Source organism: Fulmarus glacialis, unplaced genomic scaffold (assembly GCF_000690835.1).
Source record: "Fulmarus glacialis isolate BGI_N327 unplaced genomic scaffold, ASM69083v1 scaffold32219, whole genome shotgun sequence".
NCBI lineage: Eukaryota > Metazoa > Chordata > Aves > Procellariiformes > Procellariidae > Fulmarus > Fulmarus glacialis.
Genome location: NW_009235917.1, coordinates 41,138 through 64,207, shown reverse-complemented (window position 1 = coordinate 64,207; position 23,070 = coordinate 41,138). Strand labels below are relative to the sequence as shown.

At 38.1% G+C, this 23,070-nt stretch overlaps 1 protein-coding gene across 1 annotated transcript in view; it reads left to right on the top strand.

Moving 5' to 3' along the window:
* Positions 1-1,798: 1,798 nt before the first annotated feature.
* CDKL5 (cyclin-dependent kinase-like 5) overlaps positions 1,799-23,070 on the top strand; it is a gene marked incomplete at its 5' end in the record, with an annotated part of 49,932 nt that continues 28,660 nt past the window's right edge. Inside the window, 6 exons of the mRNA XM_009586197.1 lie at positions 1,799-1,935; positions 4,940-5,060; positions 6,670-6,729; positions 12,302-12,392; positions 17,006-17,195; positions 22,986-23,066. Coding sequence (XP_009584492.1) covers positions 1,799-1,935; positions 4,940-5,060; positions 6,670-6,729; positions 12,302-12,392; positions 17,006-17,195; positions 22,986-23,066 — 680 coding nt within the window. The remainder of the gene's footprint in view (positions 1,936-4,939; positions 5,061-6,669; positions 6,730-12,301; positions 12,393-17,005; positions 17,196-22,985; positions 23,067-23,070) is intronic.

Here is a 23,070-nt window from a genome sequence, read left to right as displayed (position 1 = left end):
CTGGTTTAAATCCCTGTTAAAGAAAGTAGGAGATCATTTAATTGTGGTGATCATCTTGACCAGGTCATTAGAGTACTTCAGAATTGGCTTTTGGAACGTGATGTGGCTATTCAGTACAGATCCTAGGCAATGAATCTCACTCAGTATTAAGTCCTAAACAGGATTATTATATTAGTCCATCTACCAAAAAATGAAAACAAAAAATGTAACATTGCCATTAGGTCTGGCTTTCCAAGCTTATTGCGCAACATCAGTTTACATGACTGATGACTGCTTTTCAGAGTTGTAGCTAGTTGTTTACAAGTTTCTGGAAACATGGCAGAAGTTCTTTTGATGGATTTGATTCAGCCCATTTCACATCTCTCTCCTTAATATGGTAGTTCATTACAAAACTGAATATACTGTAATTGTTTCTATTGCCATTTTTGTTTCACTGAATTTTTGCTGTTGTTTGACATATGCATGCTAAATACTCTGGAAGGAGGGTGTCTAGTTATAGATGAAATTATGTAATCAGGCTGATGCAAGCCAACACCGAGCACTCAGTTTTAAAATGAAATGATTTAGATTGCTCTAAATTATATATTTTTTTAATCAAAACATTTGTGATGATAGTATTTTTTTTTTCCTCTTCCCTCCTGCTACACTTCAATTTTTTTTTTTCTCTCTCTTCTGATGATGATTATATCCGTTTGCATGACCTATGTTATTCTCTCTCCCCTGCAAACCTGTTTTTGCCTTTTGCTTGCTTGGAAAAACAATTTCTCTTCTTTGTTTCTTCTTCCTCTGTCTCTAACTGTCTTTCTGGTACATGACCTACAAATGTGATTTAGCTTTGAAGTCATGCAATCATATCCCATTTAATGTCCCTCTGTTGTGGATAACAGTTTGAAGAGATTAAGAACCCTGCTTCTACCTGTGCATGGGCAAATTTACTGAGTTAATGGATTTCATTTTACTAAATGAAAAATAAAACCTAATATAATCTGGTTTACTTGACATTTCGTTGGTAGTATCCTCTAAAACCCAGTCAGTTCAGGGCCCCTTGAATGATAAGCAGTGTATGAAGCTTTAGTAAAACACTCCTCCTTTCTTGAACAACTTTCAGACAACTGAATTGTCAAAACAACAGTTGAATTTCTTGACTCCTCAGAATCAGATTCAAGGCTTCATTGAATCAATACTTGCTCTACTGCCTTCTGTGGCCACTACACTGGTCTGCATTGCTGAATTTCCGTTAAAAACCTTGTGGGGAAACTTACAGGACTTACAGATCAGTGCTTCGGTCTGGCTTTTGGAGAATGAAGTTATTTTAGAATCAAATAGATTTCTTTTACATTGTTCAAACATGAGCTTTGCATTCCAGTGTTTCTGCTGAGGATACATTAACCTTGCCAGTGCTTCGTGCACGTGACATGTATTTGTGGGGTAGAGGATGTGTCTGTACACATATATGCATATTTTTTGAAGCAGATTAGTGCTCTTCGTCATGAAAAAGATAGAAATGCAAATGATTTGTTTCTTATGACTTTTTCTGCCACTGAAAACCTAGATGGTAGCGATGGGAAGTCTGTGAGGGTTGCATAATGATACCACCATCCTCAGTTACGTCTCTTAGAGTGCAGAAGCATCCAGGCAGCAGAGTCAGTCCACACTGCATAATAAGCCTTCTTCTCTGTAATATCTAGAAACAGGGAATTTCATCAGGGGTTCAAAATAAAGATTTCTAACACTTGTTACTTGGGTTTTTTTTGTTTTTTAATAAGTTTTATTATGTCATTTTTACTTTGCACTCTAGAAAATGAAGAAGTCAAAGAAACCACTTTACGAGAGCTTAAAATGCTTCGCACTTTGAAACAGGAGAACATAGTGGAGCTGAAGGAAGCCTTCAGAAGAAGAGGAAAATTATACTTAGTTTTTGAATATGTGGAAAAAGTGAGTTGAGTTTGTACTATCCTTGCCACAGTTAAATCATCAGCGTACTGGAAAAGTCTTTAAAATTACTTTTACTTTTAAAAATTAAGCTATTCTAATTTATAAAGAGGAACAGCAGAAACTTTAATACAATCTGAATTGTTGTAGTTAGACATTTGTTGTGAGAAAGCAACACTGATAACTTTACTATTGTTTTTACTTCATGTGTTGGTCTTTAAAAAAAAAGTTCTTCCATATATGAACACAAACATGCTCAAATTGTGTAGACTGGAATACATAAAATTTGAAGAAAAATTTCCATCCAAACTCTATAGTCCAGTTTAATTGTAAAGGTGATTAACTGCCTTGTGTTGTGTAATGAATCTTGACATAGTCTTTCAAAACAAGATCATAGACTTTTGACCTTGGAATCTGTTTCAACTTTCTCCATCCTTCCCTGTTAAAAATAGGACTTGTTTGTATATTTCTGTAACAAGGCCACTATCAATAGTTGCTTAGAGGGATTTGGCAAAGATCACTATCATTATTTCCAATCCTGACCTCATTTGAAATGATTCCAAAATTTCCTTAGATTGGCCTGCTACTGCCAAGCAGCCAGGTCTGTTTCCAGAGAGAAACAACCTAGAACAGATCGGTCTTTCGTTATTTTTGCAACCTTCATGATAAAGGTAGACCTTCCCTCTGTATTCTAACCGTTTAGCATTTCTTCATGGAAATAATTAGATGGTATTTAGAGACACACAGTAAAAATAAATGCAAGCTCAAATATATGTATTTCTGTGAGAGATTTCATGAGCTATTGTTCCCTGGATTGAAATTTTCATTTAATATCCTGCCAGTGTGATGTTGCAGTCTAGCAGAGTGTTAGTCCCCTTCAGTCAATTCGCTCTCGTGTGAAGATGCCTCACCCTCAATACTGTGTCTCGTTTATCTCAGTTTACAATCTATTATGTTGTATGACTTTATTCCATAATGTGAGGTGACCTATATTAGCCCACAGTTTGGCGGAAATCGGTTTTGTTTTTCACCAGCAGATCAGCAACTTCTAACGTGGTGGATCGTACTTAGATCTAACATCCAAAGGTTAACTTGTTCCACCCATGTTCCTTGTAATTGTTCCAGACATGTGGAATGTCTTTGATCACACACGAACTTAGAACATACCTTTAATTTTGTGTTATAGTTGACTTGGCTAAGCTTGCCGTAATAGTGTGTTGGAAGAGCAGCATAAGTAAAAGACCTTTAATTGATCTGATAAGGAATATACTTTAAAAATTGTTAATATTGGTAAAAACACCAGGCTGCAATATCTAACATTATTTGCATTAGAATAAAAGAATATAATGATAAAGGTAGACATCATGTATAGTCTGTGCCTGATGTAATTTCTATATTAATGGTCACCTTTATTGTCAGTTAGACTTTGTAGTCCATGAATGTTTCTCATTTTCAGATATGTCAAAGAGTTTCCACAATAGTTTCTTTGAAGACCAGGATGATTTCTGTATTTTTGGATGAGGGAAGAGTAGAAGAAATTAAATAAAATGTGGTATAGTAGGCTAATTTTTGTTTTAACTGGTGATGAGCACCTTGTGTCCTTTAGGGAATCTTAGCTCTACGATGCTCAAATCCACATTACTTAAATTCACATTTAGTCTAATCTCCGTTATTCCTCATCCCCTTAGTTAATGTCTTCATATAGGATTATGTCTCGTTGTGTTGATGCTACTATTTTGGTTCATATTTGTAACACTAACTTCTTGACTTACTTATCCAGATCCACAGGCTTCTGTGTGGACAGGAGTCTAACTAAAATCAATATGGTTCCTTAACAGAAATTTCCCTTTCTCAGATCTGAAGTGTATTTCTAAGGAACTTACACTCAAGCACATAAATTTCAGTATTTATTCACAAATTGCAAAACTTAGAAATGTTTTCAAGTATTATCAAAGTCTCCATTTTTTTTGTCTTATATTTGTGTTCATTAAAATATCTTACAAGAGAAACCTCAAAAATTGTATTATACAGCTAAAGAAAATGTTTGTCAAAGACAAGGTAAATTTATTTTAAATGAAAAATCTACAAATGCTCAAATCCATAATTAAATGAGTTGCGTAAGGCAATATAGCCAAAAAATTATTTCTATTTTGGTATTCAGTAAATAAGACCTTTCTGTCTTCAAGTGGGCTGCTGCTACCCATTATTCATTCAGGATTCAGAGTGCAACTCCATTGTACTTCTAATTGTGCAAAATGGACACATTTGCTACCATAATGGGAATCTAAATGTCCTTTTTCAAAGAGGAAATTTATTAGTATAAACAATTGGCTTATTTTCTTCCCTAGGTATAGCCATAAAACAGTTAATATGGCCATAGTTACTGTAGTGCAAATATGTCTAAGATCAATATAGCTGACATATAGCTATGGGATACTCCCTAGGTTACTATTTATGCTCTTATGAGGCATTTTTATATCTCTTACTTCATTTGCACTAACAGGCTTGTGTTGCTTTATCTATACCCATTCACATACAGACATGGTTTGTGATTAATCATGGCCTTGCTATGTCAAAGCAGCAGAACTAGCTTAATAATGAGGAAAGCAGTATGTTGAAGCACAGTCAGATATTTACAAAATGCTGTGCTCTACTAAACCTTTCATATAACCACAGTGGCCTGGTGTTTCTGTTCAAGCAACTTTTTGTAACTAAATGACTTTTTAGAAGTTTTAAGCTAAGTGGTTTGATGACAGTCTTTTAAGGACTTGTGGTGTATTTGTGGTTCACCTTGAAGGATTGTTTGTTGTCTTCACAAGTGCTTTCTTTAGAATGAGAACAGCTAGTAGTATGCTTATGATCAAAATACACTCCTTGAATGTTAAACTACTGATTTTGCATAGCCAGGCTCACTGGCTAAGTATGTTGCTTCAGAATGTTGAAAGCGTGTTCTCTTCTAGCAAATGCAATATAACTCTTCTAAATAATGTGTCTTTTAAACATTTAGAATATGCTTGAATTGCTAGAAGAAATGCCAAATGGAGTTCCACCAGAAAAAGTGAAAAGCTATATCTACCAGCTAATTAAAGCAATTCATTGGTGCCATAAGAATGATATTGTTCATAGAGGTAAGTGTGTAGTTCTCCACATGAAAATAAGCCCTGGGTAGGAATTTGCTTCTAAAGGGAAAGATGTTACAGCTTGAAGTAATTTGCATTTAACATAAATATAAGCAATTGCTTTATATTGTGTCCAAAGAAGAGCAACGAAGCTGGTGAAGGGTCTAGAGAACAAGTCTTGTGAGGTGCGGCTGAGGGAACTGGGACTGTTTAGTCTGGAGAAGAGGAGGCTGAGGGGAGACCTTATCGCTCTCTACAACTACCTGAAAGGAGGTTGTAGCGAGCTGGGTGTCAGTCTCTTCTCCCAAATAACAAGCGATAGAACAAGAGGAAATGGCCTCAGGTTGTGCCAGGGGAGGTTTAGATTGGATAGTGGGAAAAATTTCTTCACCACAAGGGTTGTCAAGCATTGGAAGAGGCTGCCCAGGGAAGTGGTTGAGTCACCATCCCTGGAGGTATTCAGAAGACATGTAGACGTGGTGCTTAGTGGTGGACTTGGCAGCGTTAGGTTTACAGTTGGACTCGATGATCTTAGAGGTCTTTTCCAACCTAAACGATTCTATGATTCTATGATCAACAGAAAAAAAATATCTGTAAATTTGGCTGGGTCTTAAGTCTGCTGCGTGACTTCAGATTGTTTTAAAAGTAATATGGGATATGAATAAAGATTGTATCATATGCCCAGCAAAGTGAAACTGCAGTACAAACGTTGCCAAAGGAAAAGGAATTTTTTTAAAACATTTCGTGGTGCTCAGTCATTTCACTTTTGAATCTGATAATAGAATGTTAGGAGAAAAATAACCCAGAACTTAAAGCTTGGTCCCCTGTGTTTTACTTCTTAAGGCAGTTCTTTCCAGCTCCCAAGTGTTCAGCTCTGTATATTTACTTTCTCCTCTAAACTTCAAGCACTTACAGTACATATCTTGATGTGTGACTTTATCTAGTTTTATGTATTTTATCCTGATGTAATAAAATTGTATTTTGCTTTGTGGCTTTGCAAGAGTAACATTTCTGATTAATATTTCCAATAAATTAAAATTCTCATACAATATGCTCTTTATATTTGAGACTGATCAAACATAAGCAAGAGTCTGAAAATATTTTGTAAAATATAGTTTGAAAAATATACCATATATGGATACCATGATATCCATATAGGAATAAAAAAACAGGCTTAAAACTAGGCAACACATTTTTTCTAAACAAATGACAAGAGGTGATCAAAAAGATCATCATAAATGAAAATGTTGAGCACAACACACTTTAACATTTTATTGGTTAACTGGGTAATTAAATGTCAGTTCTTTTTATTATTTTGCAATATGTAATATTCTGCATATTGGTTTGTTGCCCAGGAATATCTGTAAGCACCTTTTGTCTTCCCATATTTTGTTGGGAAACACTTTAAAAGAATTCAGAAGGCAGAAAATTAATTCTGCATGTTCACAAACTGAGTTGCTGGAAGCTGTTTCAGCAGTTGCTCTTGTAATGCTTTGTTTATGATTCTATGAATATCTCTAAATATGTTATAATGAAATAATATTTGTTGACAAAGTTCAAAATTAAAAGAGATGTTAATAGCATTTTTTTTTTTTTCTCTCTCACTCTGATATTCCAGATATCAAGCCAGAGAATCTCTTAATAAGCCACAACGATGTTCTGAAGTTGTGTGACTTTGGTAAGTTCAATAGATAGATACCTGCTTCTTAACTTTTTAAAGAAAATATCTTGCAGTGGAGTTTTGCCTTATTCTTACAAGAGTTCTACAGTATGTGCTGTTTAAAACCCTTTTAGTGGTCAGAATTGATTACTTCTTCAGGTTTGTGACTAGTACTTTAATTTGAAAGATGTCTGGGCTTAATTTGCATACCCTGTGAAATACCTGTATTAACATGTCAATAGAAATACTACATTTATCTCTTCCTATATTTGACAAGGTTTTTACTAGCAGTGTTATTGACAAGGTTTTTACTGGCAGTGTTATTGGCATTCAGCTGAGAACAGCACATGATAAGCTGATTAGGATGCTAGCAAAACTGTAGGTTTTTCTGGCCTGCGTATTAAAAGAAGAGGTAATTCTTCCTTGTTTAGTAAAGATACAATAAACTCATACTTTTTATATACTTTTTGAACCACTGGCTTTTTTGGACAGTTATGTGTATAGTTATAGGTCAACTTCTATTGTTATGTTCATCAAGGAATCATGTGTCCACGTATGATTAATGACTGAATGGCTGGAGGATACAGTTGTATGTGTAATGTTAACTTTGATGTTTCCTGACCTATCAATACCTGTTTAATGTCAGCTTTGAGGCTTTGAAGAATCAGCACCCAAGCACAAGATGAACTTTGTCCATGTGAGTAATCCCCAGAAGACAACAGGGCAGAGTGTACACTGTTCCAAAAATCTGTATTTTTATTCTAAATGCTACATAAACACAGAATAAAATATTGTTCCCTCCAAAAAGTTTACAGTTTGGCTTGGTAAATAAAAACCAATTCCATTATGCTACCCATGGGCATTTTTTAGTGCAGAGCAGTTTGAAAGCTGTTATTTCAAACCTCTGCAATTTTGAATGAAAAGAAGAACTACTAAAAAAATAGATTGAAATAGTTTTTTAGGAACATGAAAAAGGCATTTGTCATTTGCAGTGCTGCTTATTTCTTTTAATCCTAAAGGCATTTTTGCTTAAGCATTCAGAAACAATAATCGTTCTAGGAAAAGCCTTGGAAGATTTGGTCCGTATGAGTTCCTTGAATTAAGGGGACAGAACAGCAGGGTACCCTTGCACGGTGCCCTCAGTGCCTTTGCCTTTTTGGTATCCACAGGCCTCCTGTCTGCACCGCTGCGGCCGCCCTCCCCTGGCAGCTCTGTGCCCAGGCTGCCCTGGCAGCGTTGCCCAGAGCTGGTGGGGCAGGATTTTTCCCTTACCCCACACTTACTTTCAGGGCCTTGCCGCTGCAAAGCAAACCCCACTGGGGTTGGCAGGGCCAGGGCTCTCCCAGGGAGGGAAGGCTGGCGTGGCGTACACCATGCTCCTTCTTCACCCCTTCACCCCCTGCGCCAACTTTGGGTGGTTAGGGGACCCAATCGCTGCTTTGCGCAGAGCTTAACAACCAATCAGCGGGCAGTGCCTGCCCCTGTGACCAACGTTTGCTCCAATCGGGGCTAAAAGCATCACAAGCAGAAACAGCCAATAGGGGCATGAGTGGGTCCTGATGGGAACTGTTCACCCCCACCTCCTTCCCCAGCCATGGGGAAGAGCCTTCCCTGGCCCTCGCTCTCCCTCCCTCGTGTTTTTTTTGGGGGGGGATGTCCCCCCTGAAAGTAACATTCACCGTTAGAGTTGGCATAGGCCATCAGCTAACAAATCTTTGTGCGTTTAAACTCGTGTGAACATCCTTTGTGCAGCAGTATTGCAGTAAAATAAAAAGCCAAACAAATGGTACGATCATGTTCTAGACAACAGTCACTCGTATAGATGGTGTGAATTCTGTCAGCAGTGGTGGTCTGGTCTGTTGGCTTGCTCACACCGTACACTCCAGCCACGTTGTCTTTCTGCTGTTGGAAGAGACATGCAATCACAATGTACTCATGGTAAAACTCCGCAAAACCTCAAGGAAAGCAAACTAAGTTATGGGAATTTCTGTTGTTCTTACTGTTCATGTGGGTTAGTTTGAATTTTGATCAATGTTTCAGATTTAGTTGAATTTAAAATTCCAAGCAACTCTTATAGTTTGGGATCAATTTTAATTTTTTAGCCTTACTGCTAATTGACATTATTGCTAGTAGCTTAAGCTATTACTGTAAAATGTCTGTCAGAACGGTATTAGCCACAAGCGTTTCCTGAACAGGTACATATTAGGATATAAGAATTTGCCTTTTAACATGATTTAAAGTATGCTCTCTGTCTACCTAACTTAAATCACATTTTGGAACACAGGTACTTGTCACATACAGTGCCACATTTCTCATGTGATAACAAATGCAAAGAAAAAGTCTGTGCATCCATCCCAATGCAGGTATTGAAGTAATTGGGTGTTTCTGAATAGCCCAGTGGACAAAACAATTTGAATAGACAAGTTCATAAGTTTTTATGATGATAGTTCCTCATAATCCTTTTGCCATGTGTTCTGTACATATTGTGCTAGATAAAAATGAGATTGAATGCGCGGTGCTTGCCTGGACACATGTTGTGTGGGTGTCATTTCTGCCAATAGAAGTGGAAAAAGAGAACAGTACAAAATGCCGATTACAGCAGATGTATCTGACTGTTGGAAGGAGTCTTTCTCGCTGGCGTGTTTGCTGTTTCAACACCAGGGCTTCAAAATTACTTGTTTTAGCAATCTCTTAATCTCTGTATGATGCGTAAGCATAGAAATCATGAAACACGGGACTGGAAAAGACCTCAAGAAATTCTCTAGTTCTTCCACCTACTCAAAGAAAGGATTAAGCATGTCTGTGTCAGTCTTGACAAGTGTTTGCTTAGCTTATTTTTAAAATTCTCAGTAATGGAGGTTCCCTAGTGTTCTTAGGCACCTCTTTAAGTACTTACATGTCATTGATGTTAGAATGCTTTAGTTTGTCTAACTTAAATTTGCCTTATTTCTCTATAGGAAGATAGACAATCTTCTTTTTTCCTCACACCTTTTTCCTTGACATCTTTCCTGCCCTGTTCTGAGTTGTTTAAAATTCTTTCTTGAAATCTCTTATTTTGCTTGTTCTCCCTCTTTGCATTGTGATGCATTTGCAAACTCTGTTACTTTCATAGTTGCTCTCACCCAAATCACCTTTTGTCTTCGTGTTCTAATCTATTCATTCTCACTGTTAAGAATTTGGTCTAATCTTCTCCCTAGTTACCTTCTCGTATTTTGATATCAAAAAATTCTTCCCAATACCTCAGCACAGTTTGGAGGAAGGAACAATAAGCTAACTCCACTATGACAAAAAAAAAAAGTAATTGTGCCCCTAGAAAGGTATTATGCTTTCTTGAATTATTAATTCTGTCCATCATCTTTCAGCATGGTGTCATAGAGACAGAGCAGTAGTGAATCCATAAAATGGTTTCTTACATCACCCAACAATATATAGATGTCACTGAAGTCCATGATGATAATTTTCCTTCCTGTCTTGCCACATCAAATATGTGCTGCACCTAGTCTATAAAGTTGGGGGCTGATCCTTTTTTCAAACTATGTTAGCTGCTGCTGATCTCTGGACATAGTAGCTGCTGACTATGATCAAGTTCCAATAGACTGGCCTGGAGGGAGGAGGGTGCATCCTTGACTTCTTGATTATTCTTCTGGCGCACATGGGCTGGTGGGCTGCCAGCCCTGTGTGTTACATTAGCACATGTGTTTATTTGTATCATGTGACACCTTCCCCTTCCCCCCCATTCACTTGGGGACTCCCCACTGTTCACTTTGACTGTCCCATTTCTTCAGTGTAGCTCCTGGTTATCTCCCCTCTCTTCTTTAAACACATGAATGAATTTTTCACTGACAAGATTAATCAGATGGGTCATGTAAGTTGAAACAGAAACAGGGCTGCCTAAGCAGTTCTAAATATAGTAATGTTTAGAAATTTACCCAAACCCAATGTTACATGTAATAAAAAATTCCTTTCCAGCTTTTCTCCAGCAGCATCAGTAATGTTCATTAGATTTCATGGGAACAGATCAGAATTATTATTATTTTGGGACAACTTTGAAATATCTGTTCCTCATCATACATGCCTTTTAATTTACTAACTGTTGAAGGTAGAGGCACCTTGCAAAAAGTAACAGCTGTAACCTCTGTCAGTAACAAATTTAGCATTGTTTTCTCAGATCACTAGTCTAATAATAATAATCTGCATCCAAACTTTTACTTCAATTGGAGTAATTTAGTGTTCCACAGGGGTGAGCAGGGCTGGACTCCTTCACACTAAGCTGCCAAATGAGATACACTTTCAGAATACTAAAAAAAAAAAAAATTTAAAAGATTACAACCTTACAAGTGTAGTCGTGTGGGAAAAGCAATTTTGGCAGCTTCTGCATAAGAACTTAGATATAAAGAAGAATGACTATTGCATTTAAGTAGCACTTGCTGATTCTGAAAATGAAATTATGCCTTACACCTCTGCAACACTTTGGAATTTTTATTCTTTCTTCATCACTCGTGTGATAATGGAAAGACTCAGTTTTAATGCCACATCCCAGTAAGAAAGCATTTTGAAAATGTTGCTTCCGTATTTCAGTCCCAAAAATTTGTCTTAGTTTGAACTCTAGTAAGGAGCTTACATATCTGGAGTCTTGCTGCTGAGATCTGTCTGTCCTGTCTGACCTTATTATTAATCATTTGTTTGAAAACAGTAAGACACTAGATACTTTTCTGAAAACAATGCCAGCATCTACCCTAGAGTACTCCTACATGAAGAATCCAGTAGCATCATTACTGTGGTGCTCGGCTGACTTTTTATAAATGGAGGACATAATGGAGGACAATGAAAACAAAAATATAAATTATTCCTACATCTGGGTTTTCCAATATATGCATTCTTATCACAGTCGGTGGTCTTAATTGTTTTGCCTTAGGACAGAAGTTACGTTTTGGTACAATTGCAAATAAGTATACTTTTTTTTTTAATTCTTAACAAAATGATGTGAAGGAGGAAGTTAATTTTGACTTGGTTTCTGATCCTAATTCACTAAGAGCCTTGCTATGAGTGTGATGCTAAAGCAGGTGAGAAGGTGACGCATGTGGAGTTAGCCAAATGCAGATATAAGGCAGTTTTGCTGATCTTTAGTAGACTCCTACCTTTTGTAGTTTTGGGGAGATGACCCTGTTCCTTGCCAGTTCAGGGAGGGGGTGTCCTTAGATGAGAATAATACGTAGTTTCTTGACCAGTTTAAAAAATTGCATGCAGTGAGACTGCAGTAGTTAGGATCAATGACTGGAACAGTCTACTCCCCATGCATATGTTACATTTCTAATGTTATGAGTCTTCTGCAAACAGCTTCTCAGTGAAATTTAGTAGCAATAGTTCAATAGCTTGCATGGCATACTGACAGGTAACTTCTATCAATCTGTTTTGACTTTCACTGTCATATTGATAAAAGCTTGCATTTCAGTAGACAAGCAAATGTTGGACATCATTCTGCACTAGGGGTTGTAAACAATTGGCTTCCATATAGGCGTGCCAAAATCAGTGGTGATATGCATATTGTATTTAAAATAGGATATAATCTTTCACACTGTTTCTTTGACAGGTTTTGCTCGTAATCTCTCTGAAGGAAGCAATGCTAACTATACAGAATACGTGGCTACCAGATGGTACCGCTCACCTGAACTCCTGCTTGGGTAAGTACAGTTTGTAGAACTGCCATGATAAATCTTGACTGATTCTTTATATTTTTTTTAAGCACCTTTTGTAAGATTTACCCATGGAAAGCTGTGGTTGGTTTAAAGGGAAGATTTCAAGAGGCTTCCAGATTTTCATTAATTTTTGTTCATTTCCAGTAAGTCGGCATGAATCATTGACATGTTGACCTGTCTTGAGCTGAGCAGTGTTTAACAGATTAAAATATGAAGCTGAGTTATAACAGTTGTACTTCAGACTCCTGCCCCTTTCCATTCCCTTTAGAAGAGGTTTCTGTGGTAGTCCTGTAGCCTGAAATGTTCCATCAGCCTTGTGGTGGACATCACGTAGCAATGGCAGTGCAGCTTTCACCATGCTACACTCCTAGTTCTCTTCATCCTTTGGGTCAAAACTGTAATTTGGTTTTCATTCCCAGTCACCCTTTATCCACACTGCTGAAGTGGCTCAGGAGGATGGTGCTAGCTTTTTACTAGTCAGGAAGAATTTATGGAAGGAGGCTGTATGAAATCATTTTAATAAAGCACTGAGAAGTTAGTGTTGCATTGCCTGTGAAAGCAGTAGTTACATGAGTGGCCTCAGCCGGACAATTTAGTTTTACTCTTTTATTAATCTGTAAAATGAGTGTTTTACTACCTCACAAGGTCAAACAGATTTTCAGATATTATGAACAAATTCATAGGACCCAAAAGGGTGAAGAAAGAGACAGAAATAACTGGACATCTACTATATGTGATCTTTCCATTACTATCAAGGTTAACTGTGCATTATTCTAAACTACATGATTACTCTCATAGAATATAATTCCTGTATGTATATCATATATGTACTTATATATACATATTCTAGAAATAAGGAATTGTTAGCCACAGGATGAATCAAAAAAGTACTGGTCACTCTTAAGATTCTTTAAGCAAAATGTTGCATGCTGCTGAGAAACAAGTCTTTGTTGGAAGCTTTGATTAACACTGAACTAGACATTTCTTGAATAGGTAAAGCATTAGGTAATAATTACTCTGTCAATAAAGTCATCCCAGTATTCCCAGAGCTGTGCTAATCTTAATCAAATTGGTAGGCAGTTGCATTGTTATATGTAGAATGGTATGTTAAAGTTGCCATTAAAAACCTCAAAGCTCAGTTTTTCATATTTTGGAGAAAACAGATATTATTAAGCTTCCAGCAAAGTGCATGTGTGTATGTGTATATATAATTATAAAAAAGGACTTGGAAAGAAAGCATCTATTGTGGCCTTTTTAGTTACACACCATTTTACTCCTTGTCTACAGTAGTAATGAGGAGTTAGGAGGAAAGATGTGAACGGCTTGACAGACATAGTATTAATCTGACCTGCAGTTTTCAAAACTGTTTCATTGCCACAGGAAATTTAGCAGGAATCACTTCTGTTTGTAATTGACTAAACTTGTTTGATTAGGTTGTAGAGAAAGGAGGGAGTATGTGTATTTAATGCATATGACTTCAACTTTGCTGGTGTATGTTTTTAATGCCAAGTTTTTCTGGCACAAAGTGATGTCTGTTTCTTGGCAATCCTGTTCTATTTCCCAGACACTCATCTTACCCATTCCCCCTTCCCCTGCATTTACCAAATCTTTATAAGCATCTAATATTCAAAATCCTTCCAAGGATTGTTAAATATATACATTTTACCAAATACAGTTTACTTTTTCAATTTTTAAAATGTGTCCCAGAGAGGTTTCTGTTTTGCGATAAAGTTCAAGACTTACATTTCAGGAGAGGAAAGAAATTGCTGCCTAATTATTCACAGAAGATCCAAAATCTTCTCACTTTGGAGAGCCTCAGGTAACTGTTAGTGGAGTAGTCTGTGCCTTTCGATGACAAAATATTGCTAAAAGCCAGTAGATTTTTAAGGCACATCAAATTACTAGATGAAAACATGTTTTGGAGAATCTAATTTGTGCAGGAATAGACTATAGTACTTCTGATTTGTGGTCTCTCAGTCCTACAGGAGTTATTTCATTTATCCAGCCACATCACTCTTGCATTGTTTGCCTGTTATGATCTGACAAGACTGATCCTGACAGTCAGCAGAACAGGAGTCTTGAGCATGCCTTTTCAGACAAAAAAGTTGCAGTTTGCTCTGCTAGTGCCTTAAGAAATGGGCATTTTCTGATTTGTTTCTGTTTGACTACAGAGTAAATAGTGAAAACTTCTTAAACTGATTCGGCTTCTTTTATTCTTGTGAGCAAGGAAAGGTAATGGTTCCTGCCTCAAAGGAGTTTTAGCCCATTCCTCAGTTGTAACCTTAGCTTGTTCTCCAAGGCCCCAGCCTACAGCAACCTTTTCCCCATTTCACATTTCAGTGGAGAAACCTGCCAATTAAATTTGCCAATTGCAAATAAAGATGTGCTTGTTTTTCCATCATAATAAACAGGTAGGTTTTTTAGTTGCACTCTCACAAACTCTTTTGCTTACAGAGCCTCAATTTTCCAGTATAGGCACAAAATAGCTTAAGAGCAGATCTTTGGCTTCGGAGTCTGTTCTCGTCTGTGTTGCCTTTTGCAGTGTGGAGAAAAACTAGTCCATCCTTGGCACTCAGACCTGACCTAATGGGTGGTTTGGACAAGCAGCATCACAGAAAGAACAAACATTGAGTCTCTCAGCACATCCACAAGTAGTCACTATGCGAGATTAGTAAGGGAATTATGAACCCACAGAGCCAATTGTAGTAGTAGTACTTCAGGAGTTTTGGCATGCTCTGCTTTGCCCGCCAGTGGTTCCTTGTCAGCCGTCTATTCCAGTAGGGCAAAGTTTGATTTTGTGATGATTGTTTGAAAGGACTGCAGTGTCTCATGGCAGATTCTGAAAGGGAAGTGGTTCTTGAAATTTTGGTGTCCTGCTTCAGCTTTCCTAGCTACTGTAGACTCCTGCACAAGGCATCTCAGTGGACCTGTAGTTTCACTCAGGCTATTGTCCAGCTGGAAACGCTTTCTCACCTTCACCTAACTAAACATCACAAGGGTTACAGGCTCCTCTGGTCAAGTGCCCTCCCCATTACTAATCATTAGTAATCAATGGGGAAAAGTCACTTTTTTTTTTTCTTTAGTCTATGGGTGTTCTCTCTCTAAACATCTTTAATCATCAGCATAAGAAAGGAGCAAAGGGAACAGATTTAGGATAGGATTTGTCAACTGCAACTCCTGGTGCTGTCTTATTCCAGGAATAGTAAATAGGCAAGCCAGCTGTAACTTAAAAATCTCTTGAAGCAGAGGCTGAGTTCTTGGATTACAAGTTTCAAAAAGAAGAGCCTCAGTGAAATATGTTTTCAGTTCAGTCTTTGTTCCAGTCTTTATTCTTTTTATATGCTTTTTCTTTGACATGAGAAGAATTCTCCAGTCGTTCTGCTCAAAACCTAACCATCCAAAAGAGATTCTTGGAGTAAGTTGGATGCCTACAGAATTTTTTTACAAATTCAATAAGCAAGAACTCGGGCTTACAGAAGGAGTTGCTTCAGTCTATAGTAGGAATAATGAAAAGCCGAAAGTATGTAATGTGTTAACTATTGCATAATTGAGGTAGGGGGCTAAACAAGCTTGCCAAGGAACAGAACCTTAGAGTGAAAATCAGAAACTGTCCAAAAAGATTCTGTGTTTCTGCAATGTTCGTGCATTTAGATTGAATGTTGCAGTAGTCTACCATTCTGTCCTCTTCATACAGACTTCCATTCTCTGTATTCCGATTTTCTGCCCTACATGTCTTACAAACCATCCTCAAGCCTGTAGTCTCTCCTGACTAGAGCACCCACATTGCCTGTTCTTCCATTGAATACCCTTGTATGTAGTCTCAAGAAAAGCTGGTATAGCCCTTGCCAGTGTAACACTCACACCATTTAGTTTTGTTTCTGAGGAATTCCCTCCATCTCTTTACTGCTAACCTAGCTTCCTTTGTCATTAGCAGTTTAAAATACCAGGTGCCATCCTCCCCACAACGCAACATTGCCTGCATACATGGAGACCACCCATTAGAATGTCTCTGCAAAACGCCACCTGTGGCTTTGCTCCAAAACAGGAATTACTTATTTTATGGTGCTTTCATTGCTTCCTCACCTGTGTTTTTTAAGGAATAGTTTTCAGGGGCAAGCTGTTTTCTCTCTAATTAAAATTTCACTGCATGAATGCCAAAACAAAGATTCCTTATAATTTCTGTTCTCCCAGTGGCCAGACCCAGTATGCCTATCCACCTATTAAGCACAATGGAAAAAGAAGTGTAATGCAGAAATAGAGCACAGTCATTAGCCCCTGGAGAGAAGGGAAGTTAGTGCTAGTTTAACTTGACTGCTTTGCAGTCAGAAAGATTATTCTTGTATGTCAGATTTTTCACAAAGGTAACCAGATCCCTGGGCGTACTTGAGAATCCCTCTCCTGCCTTTTCAAGCAGCAATACATCAGGCAATCCAGGGCAGAAACAGAGGGCCTGGAATTTGCGGTAGTTTCTTTAATATCAAAGTTTGTTTCTCTGTATTGTAAGGAAGCGGGCCATGGGAAATACGACCAATAAATTGAAACAGCTCAGTAAGAAGATAGTTTCAGTGGGTGAAGAACATTGTACGTTCACTTTGCAGAGCCCCTTATGGAAAGGCTGTGGATATGTGGTCTGTAGGCTGTATCCTGGGAGAGTTGAGTGACGGGCAGCCCTTGTTTCCTGGCGAGAGCGAGATTGACCAGCTCTTTACCATTCAGAAGGTGCTAGGCCCGCTGCCAGCCGAGCAGATGAAGCTCTTTTACAGCAACCCACGCTTCCATGGCTTGCGGGTAAGAGAAAGCTTTGTTCTTTTTTTTTTTAAATTTACTCACACAGTGTTTACACTATTGTCATTGTTGCTGTGAAGGTTCTTTTCATTTACATTGTGCGTTATCTACTGCGTGTGTTTCTGTGTAAGTGTAGGATACTTAGATTATAAGCCATTTATAATTCAAAGTAAAATTCTGATTACATCAGTATTGAGTTGTATAAATATGTTCGTTTTACAGTTGAAAGTTGATTAAAAATTTTCTTTCATTTCTTTGACTTTTTTGGCATCCAAGTTAACATTTATAACCCAGCTTAGCATTACCCTGCCAGGTTTGCACTGTGAGGTTTAGTGGCATAGCTCTGTCAGTTCAGGGTGTGGAAAATTCATGCCTGCTGTCTTCAGGCTACTGTCGGAAAAATCTGGGCCATAGATGCCGCTATCACGGCAGAAGAGCTTTTTGCCTTTTGACTTATATTCCTGGGGAATTGATGTAAGCCACATGAGTAAAAAAGCTCTTCCTACTGACAGCATTGTTCACCTTTCAGGGGTTTGCCAATACCATGTAATGACAGAGACTCACTAGTGTGGAGAGGCTGCTCAAGTTGGGACACGCAATATGGCAAAATCCCAGAAGCAGTATATAAGTAGTAGCTTTGTTATCTTAAACAATACCTGGTCCGTGATTATACTCATGTTTTCTTGTAATTCAGTTTTGGTTCTCATTTTTTCTTAATAAATGTTCCTTAGAAAGGTGAATTTATGATCTTGATAAAATAGTCTGAAATCATTAGTGTAAAATCCTGTAAAAAGACATACCAAGGCTTTAGGAGACCTGATCTGTGCTGAAGACTCGAGATTTGAGTTTTATTCTGTAAAAGAGAAAACTTAGAGAATGAGAAGGGGAAAGAGGGGGGACCTAGTTGTCTTAAAACATTGTAAAGGTTGCCATAAATTGGGTATAGCTGATGATGATGATGATAAGAAAAGAAATAGTTGGCTTAAGGTGTTAGGATAATTATTTTAGCTACAGGGATAGCTAATTCCTAAGAGTTTTTGTTGAAGTTTGTAGACCCTCCATCAGTGGAGGGTTTAAAAAAGGATTAGACAAGCATTACTTGCAAGGTCCTGTGTGTATTTGATCCTGTTTAGAACAGTGGGCTGGACGAGATTTTCTATTTAAAAAAATGTATACCCCTTATCAGGAAAGCAATGCTTTAAAAGTTGTAAGCAAAATAAATTACTGCCTCTTCAACATTATTTTACAGCAGTTCTAGTTGCGCAGTGTAATCTTATTTGGATAAATGCTCTGTAGTGTCTTAGGATGAAAATGAGGTATCTTTATTTTGTAGCTTTAAAATAATTCAAGAAGACAGCATGGACCTAATGTGATTAGCACAGGGTTGAGAGTTATGAGTCTCTGTTCTTTTCCTGGATCAATGGTTTATTACTTGGCCTCAGACATGTTCCTGCCTTCTTAGCCCCATCTGTAAAGTCAGGATACTAATGATGACAACAGTGACATATGCATTCTAACAGAGAGTAGGTTTTGAATACTGAACTAAAGTCTGAATAATGGCCTAAAAATGAAAAATACTACAAAAAATGTTGGTTCAGAATGTGATATTCATTAGTTATTTCATGGGGAAAATTTATTCCGTGCTATAAGACAACCTTAAAAGTACATTTTTCTGAATGTAGCATAATGCTTAATAGCGGAAGATTTTCTGTTGCATAGCAGACGGAAGGTATGCTGTGATCATGCAAATTATTATTTATAAGCTGGATCTGGTGCTGGGTGTTCACAAGATAGAAACTAGCCCATGATGTGGAGTTGTTTATCCATATGTTTAGGCTTTGTGAATTTCTACATTACTGTAACTGTGAGTACTACCATATTGTAGCACAGGATTTTAAAAATTCTAATACGCACACTCCAGCACCACATGCACATGTATTCAGATGCGCATTTGCAAACTTTCTCTCTTTTCTTCCTGCTCATTTCCTCCATGCGTTTCCTCACTCCTGAGGTTTAGGGAGTATTCAGTGATCTCTTTTCAGTCCTTTTGAGGAAGAAAACATCCATGTTATGCTGAAGGCCCAAGACAATAAAATAATGTGGGATCAGAAAGTACCAATAAGCTCATGCCTTTACAGAAAATGTGAGTGGTAATGTAGTGCTGTAAATACTGTTCTACGTCAGTGGACATGGGAAGGGCTACGGATATCGTCTGTCTGGACCTCTGTCAGGCCTTTGACACGGTCCCCCACAACATCCTTCTCTCTAAACTGGAGAGGAATGGATTTGATGGGTGGACTGTCCGGTGGGTGAGGAATTGGTTGAATGGATGCATCCAGAGGGTAGTGGTCAACGGCTCAGTGTCCAGATGAAGATCGGTGACAAGTGGTGTCCTGCAGGGGTCTGTATTGGGACCAGTACTGTTTGATATCTTCATCAGTGACATAGACGGCAGGATCAAGTGCACCCTCAGCAAGTTTGCAGATGACACCAAGCTGAGTGGTGCCGTCGACACGCCTTGCGGACAGGATGCCATCCAGGGGGACCTGGACAAGCTTGAGAAGTGGGCCCGTGTGAACCTCATGAGGTTGCACAAGGCCAAGTGCAAAGTCCTGCACCTGGGTCGGGGCGACCCCTGGTATCAATACAGGCTGGGGGATGAAGGGATTGAGAGCAGCCCTGTGGACAAGGACTTGGGAGTACCGGTGGATGAAAAGCTGGACGTGAGCCGGCAATGTGTACTTGCAGCCCAGAAGGCCAACCACGTCCTGGGCCGCATCAAAAGCAGCGTGGCCAGCAGGTCGAGGGAGGTGATTCTGCCCCTCTACTCTGCTCTGGTGAGACCCCTGCAGTACTGCGTCCAGCTCTGGAGCCCTCAGCACAAGAAAGATGTGGACCTGTTGGAGCGGGTCCAGAGGAGGGCCACAGAAATGACCAGGGGGATGGATCACCTCTCCTATGAAGAAAGGCTGAGAGACTTGGGGTTGTTCAGCCTGGAGAAGAGAAGGCTTTGGGGAGACCTTATTGTGGCCTTTCAGTACTTAAAGGGGGCTTATAAGAAAGATGGGAGCAAACTTTTTAGCAGGACCTGTTGCGACAGGACAAGGGGGAATGGTTTCAAACTAAAAGAGGGTAGATTTTAGACTAGATATAAGGAAGAAATTTTTTATGATGAGGGTGGTGAAACACTGGAACAGGTTGCCCACAGAGGTGGTAGATTCCCCATCCCTGGAACCATTCCAGGTCAGGTTGGACGGGGCTCTGAGCACCCTGATCTACTTGCAGATGTCCCTGCCCACGGCAGGCGGGGTGGACTAGATGACCTTTGAAGGGCCCTTCCAACCCAAACTATTCTATTCTATTCTATGATTCTATGAAATAAGTTACAAATAAGCTGGAGAATATGAACAATCACAGTGAGTAGCCATCTCGTATTAGTGCTTTGCATGCCTTTGGCATGTTTTCATGTTTCCCTGGTTATTCCAAATGTAAAATCTTCTTTATGATGGTCATTCTATATGAAGACAAGAATATTTTGCCATTTGGTTTATGTTAAAAGCGGAGGAAGCATGGAAGCCTTGGTTCACCTAAGTTACTATCTAAAATCAACATAGCAGACTTGGACTTAAAAAAAATTCTCAATCGTTAGTAAACCACTTCAAACGAAAGCAAAGTAAAAAGAAAAATACACACACTATTTAGGAACAAACATATTCAAACGAATATTCCTTCATTTTCCTTCAAAGCTCACATAATGTAATCTATGAAAAGCAATGCCAATACAAACAATGGGCAGCAATTCATAGTGGTCTAACACTTATACACATACAGTGCACGTGCAATGCATTTTGCTTCCAAATAAAATGTATTTTTGGAAATGAGTGTTTGTACTGGGTTGCTCTTTAAAGCATAGGTTTGAAGCTAGTATTTAATCTGAGACAGGTAAACATGTGAATATATGCATCTAACTGTAACAATCCCTAGATGTAAGGGAGAGCTGAAAAATGCACAAGTGAAAGCAAAGGAATAAAAGTCTTTAAGACCTCCTACTCAATGACATTTTAGACGAAACATATAGTTCTCATATGTTTTTATACTATAGCAAACTTCCACATAAAATGTTTGTTGTCTTCATATTTGGTGATTTTCTGTTGCTGTTGTCTGTCTTAATCACTGACTTGAATTTTGTTGTTTTCTTGTATTTTCAGTGATTTTTAACTATAACTCAGTATTTTATGTGGGTATGTTTTTTATGTATGACTTGAGCCCATTTGGACATACAGTGATGGCTTTTATGTACCAGTAGACAAGAACACTGCAAGCTTCCTATTGTCAGTATTCTTGTTTTGATGTGTTAGCTTAAGAGGACTTTTTAGAAAATACATAGGATGTGGATGGGATCAAGCCAGGCTGCAATTGAAACACTTGCATAGTATTAGGCAAATTCCACAACTCTGGGAACTGCTAACAAAGTGTCTGGATCTCAGTTGCGTAGTTTTGGATGAACTGATTAGTGTTATTAGGCTGGCTGATTGTTGTTTTGTTTTGGTTTGTTTTCTTCCAGAGGCTTCTCTGGTATTCAAATGCGTAATTTTCTCTAAAATCAGCATAAGTTGGATCCATGAGGGTATTTTATGCTTCTCTTGAAAATCCAGCCTTAATTTCTAATTCTGAAAACACTGGCATATATGTTTAGTTTTTAAATTTGAATTTACCTCACTGAAATCAGTTTGTCTATTTGTTTGCTGTCAGTTCAATGCGTGCCATGGTCTGGAAATGGATCTCTGTTGTCTGTTTCTTTTCAACTCATTATACTTGACATTATGTTATAGCAATGAAATATTGAGCAACTTTTTTTTCATTTGATAAAAGGAAAAGATTCTATCTTCATTTTATTTGACTCTTGCCTTGTTTACAAAGCAAGCAAAAAAACCCAATTGTGTGCTTTATTTTTTCTTTCTTCAGATCATCCCTGCCCGTCCTGTTCTTTCCAGACAGTGCTAGTTTCAAATTCTGCCTTCATCAGGTTTTGTCCAGACTCTAGTTGACAAAAGATGCCCTCCAGCAATGTGCACTACTTCTCATGGTGTTGCCAGTTCTTACTGCAGCATGACCACAGGAGTAATCCTGAACCTTAAACCTTGGGGGTTTTGATGGTTTTGACTAAAAACATTTTGGAATTGTCTGTTAGTCTTTGGTATTTAATTAGTACTGTATTCGCACTCTCAAATTCTCTCAAAACTATTTTTAATCCTTTTTTTAAAATATATATTACTTACATTATTTCTGAATCTATTTTAAACCTCCCACCTCTTGTCAATCATAATGCCACAAACACATTTATAAATCTAAATTGATTATTTCTTATTTGAGAGAGGTTCCTTGACTGCCCTACTAATCAGGAATACTTTCTTTGTTTTGTAATGTTTTGTAATGTTTCATAAACTTCTTCACTGAAAGAGTGGTCAGGCCCTGGAACAGGCTGCCCAGGGAAGTGGTGGAGTCACCATCCCTGGAAGTATTTAAAAGACGTGTAGATGAGGCGCTTAGGAACATGATTTAGTGGGCATGGTGGTGTTGGGTTGACGGTTGGACTTGATGATCTTAGAGGCCTTTTCCAACCTTAATGATTCTATGATTCTATGATTCTATAAACCACTAACTTTTTCAGTGCATATGATTCCCATTAATTACATGCCTTTATTCACTGTGTAGTTTCTATTTTTTGAAATGTTGCATTCATGTATACTTCGTTTACATTCTTAGTATATTTATGCTATATTATTTTTACAGTTTCCAGCGGTCAATCATCCACAGTCTCTAGAGAGAAGATACTTGGGAATTTTAAGTGGTGTGTTGCTTGATCTTATGAAGGTAG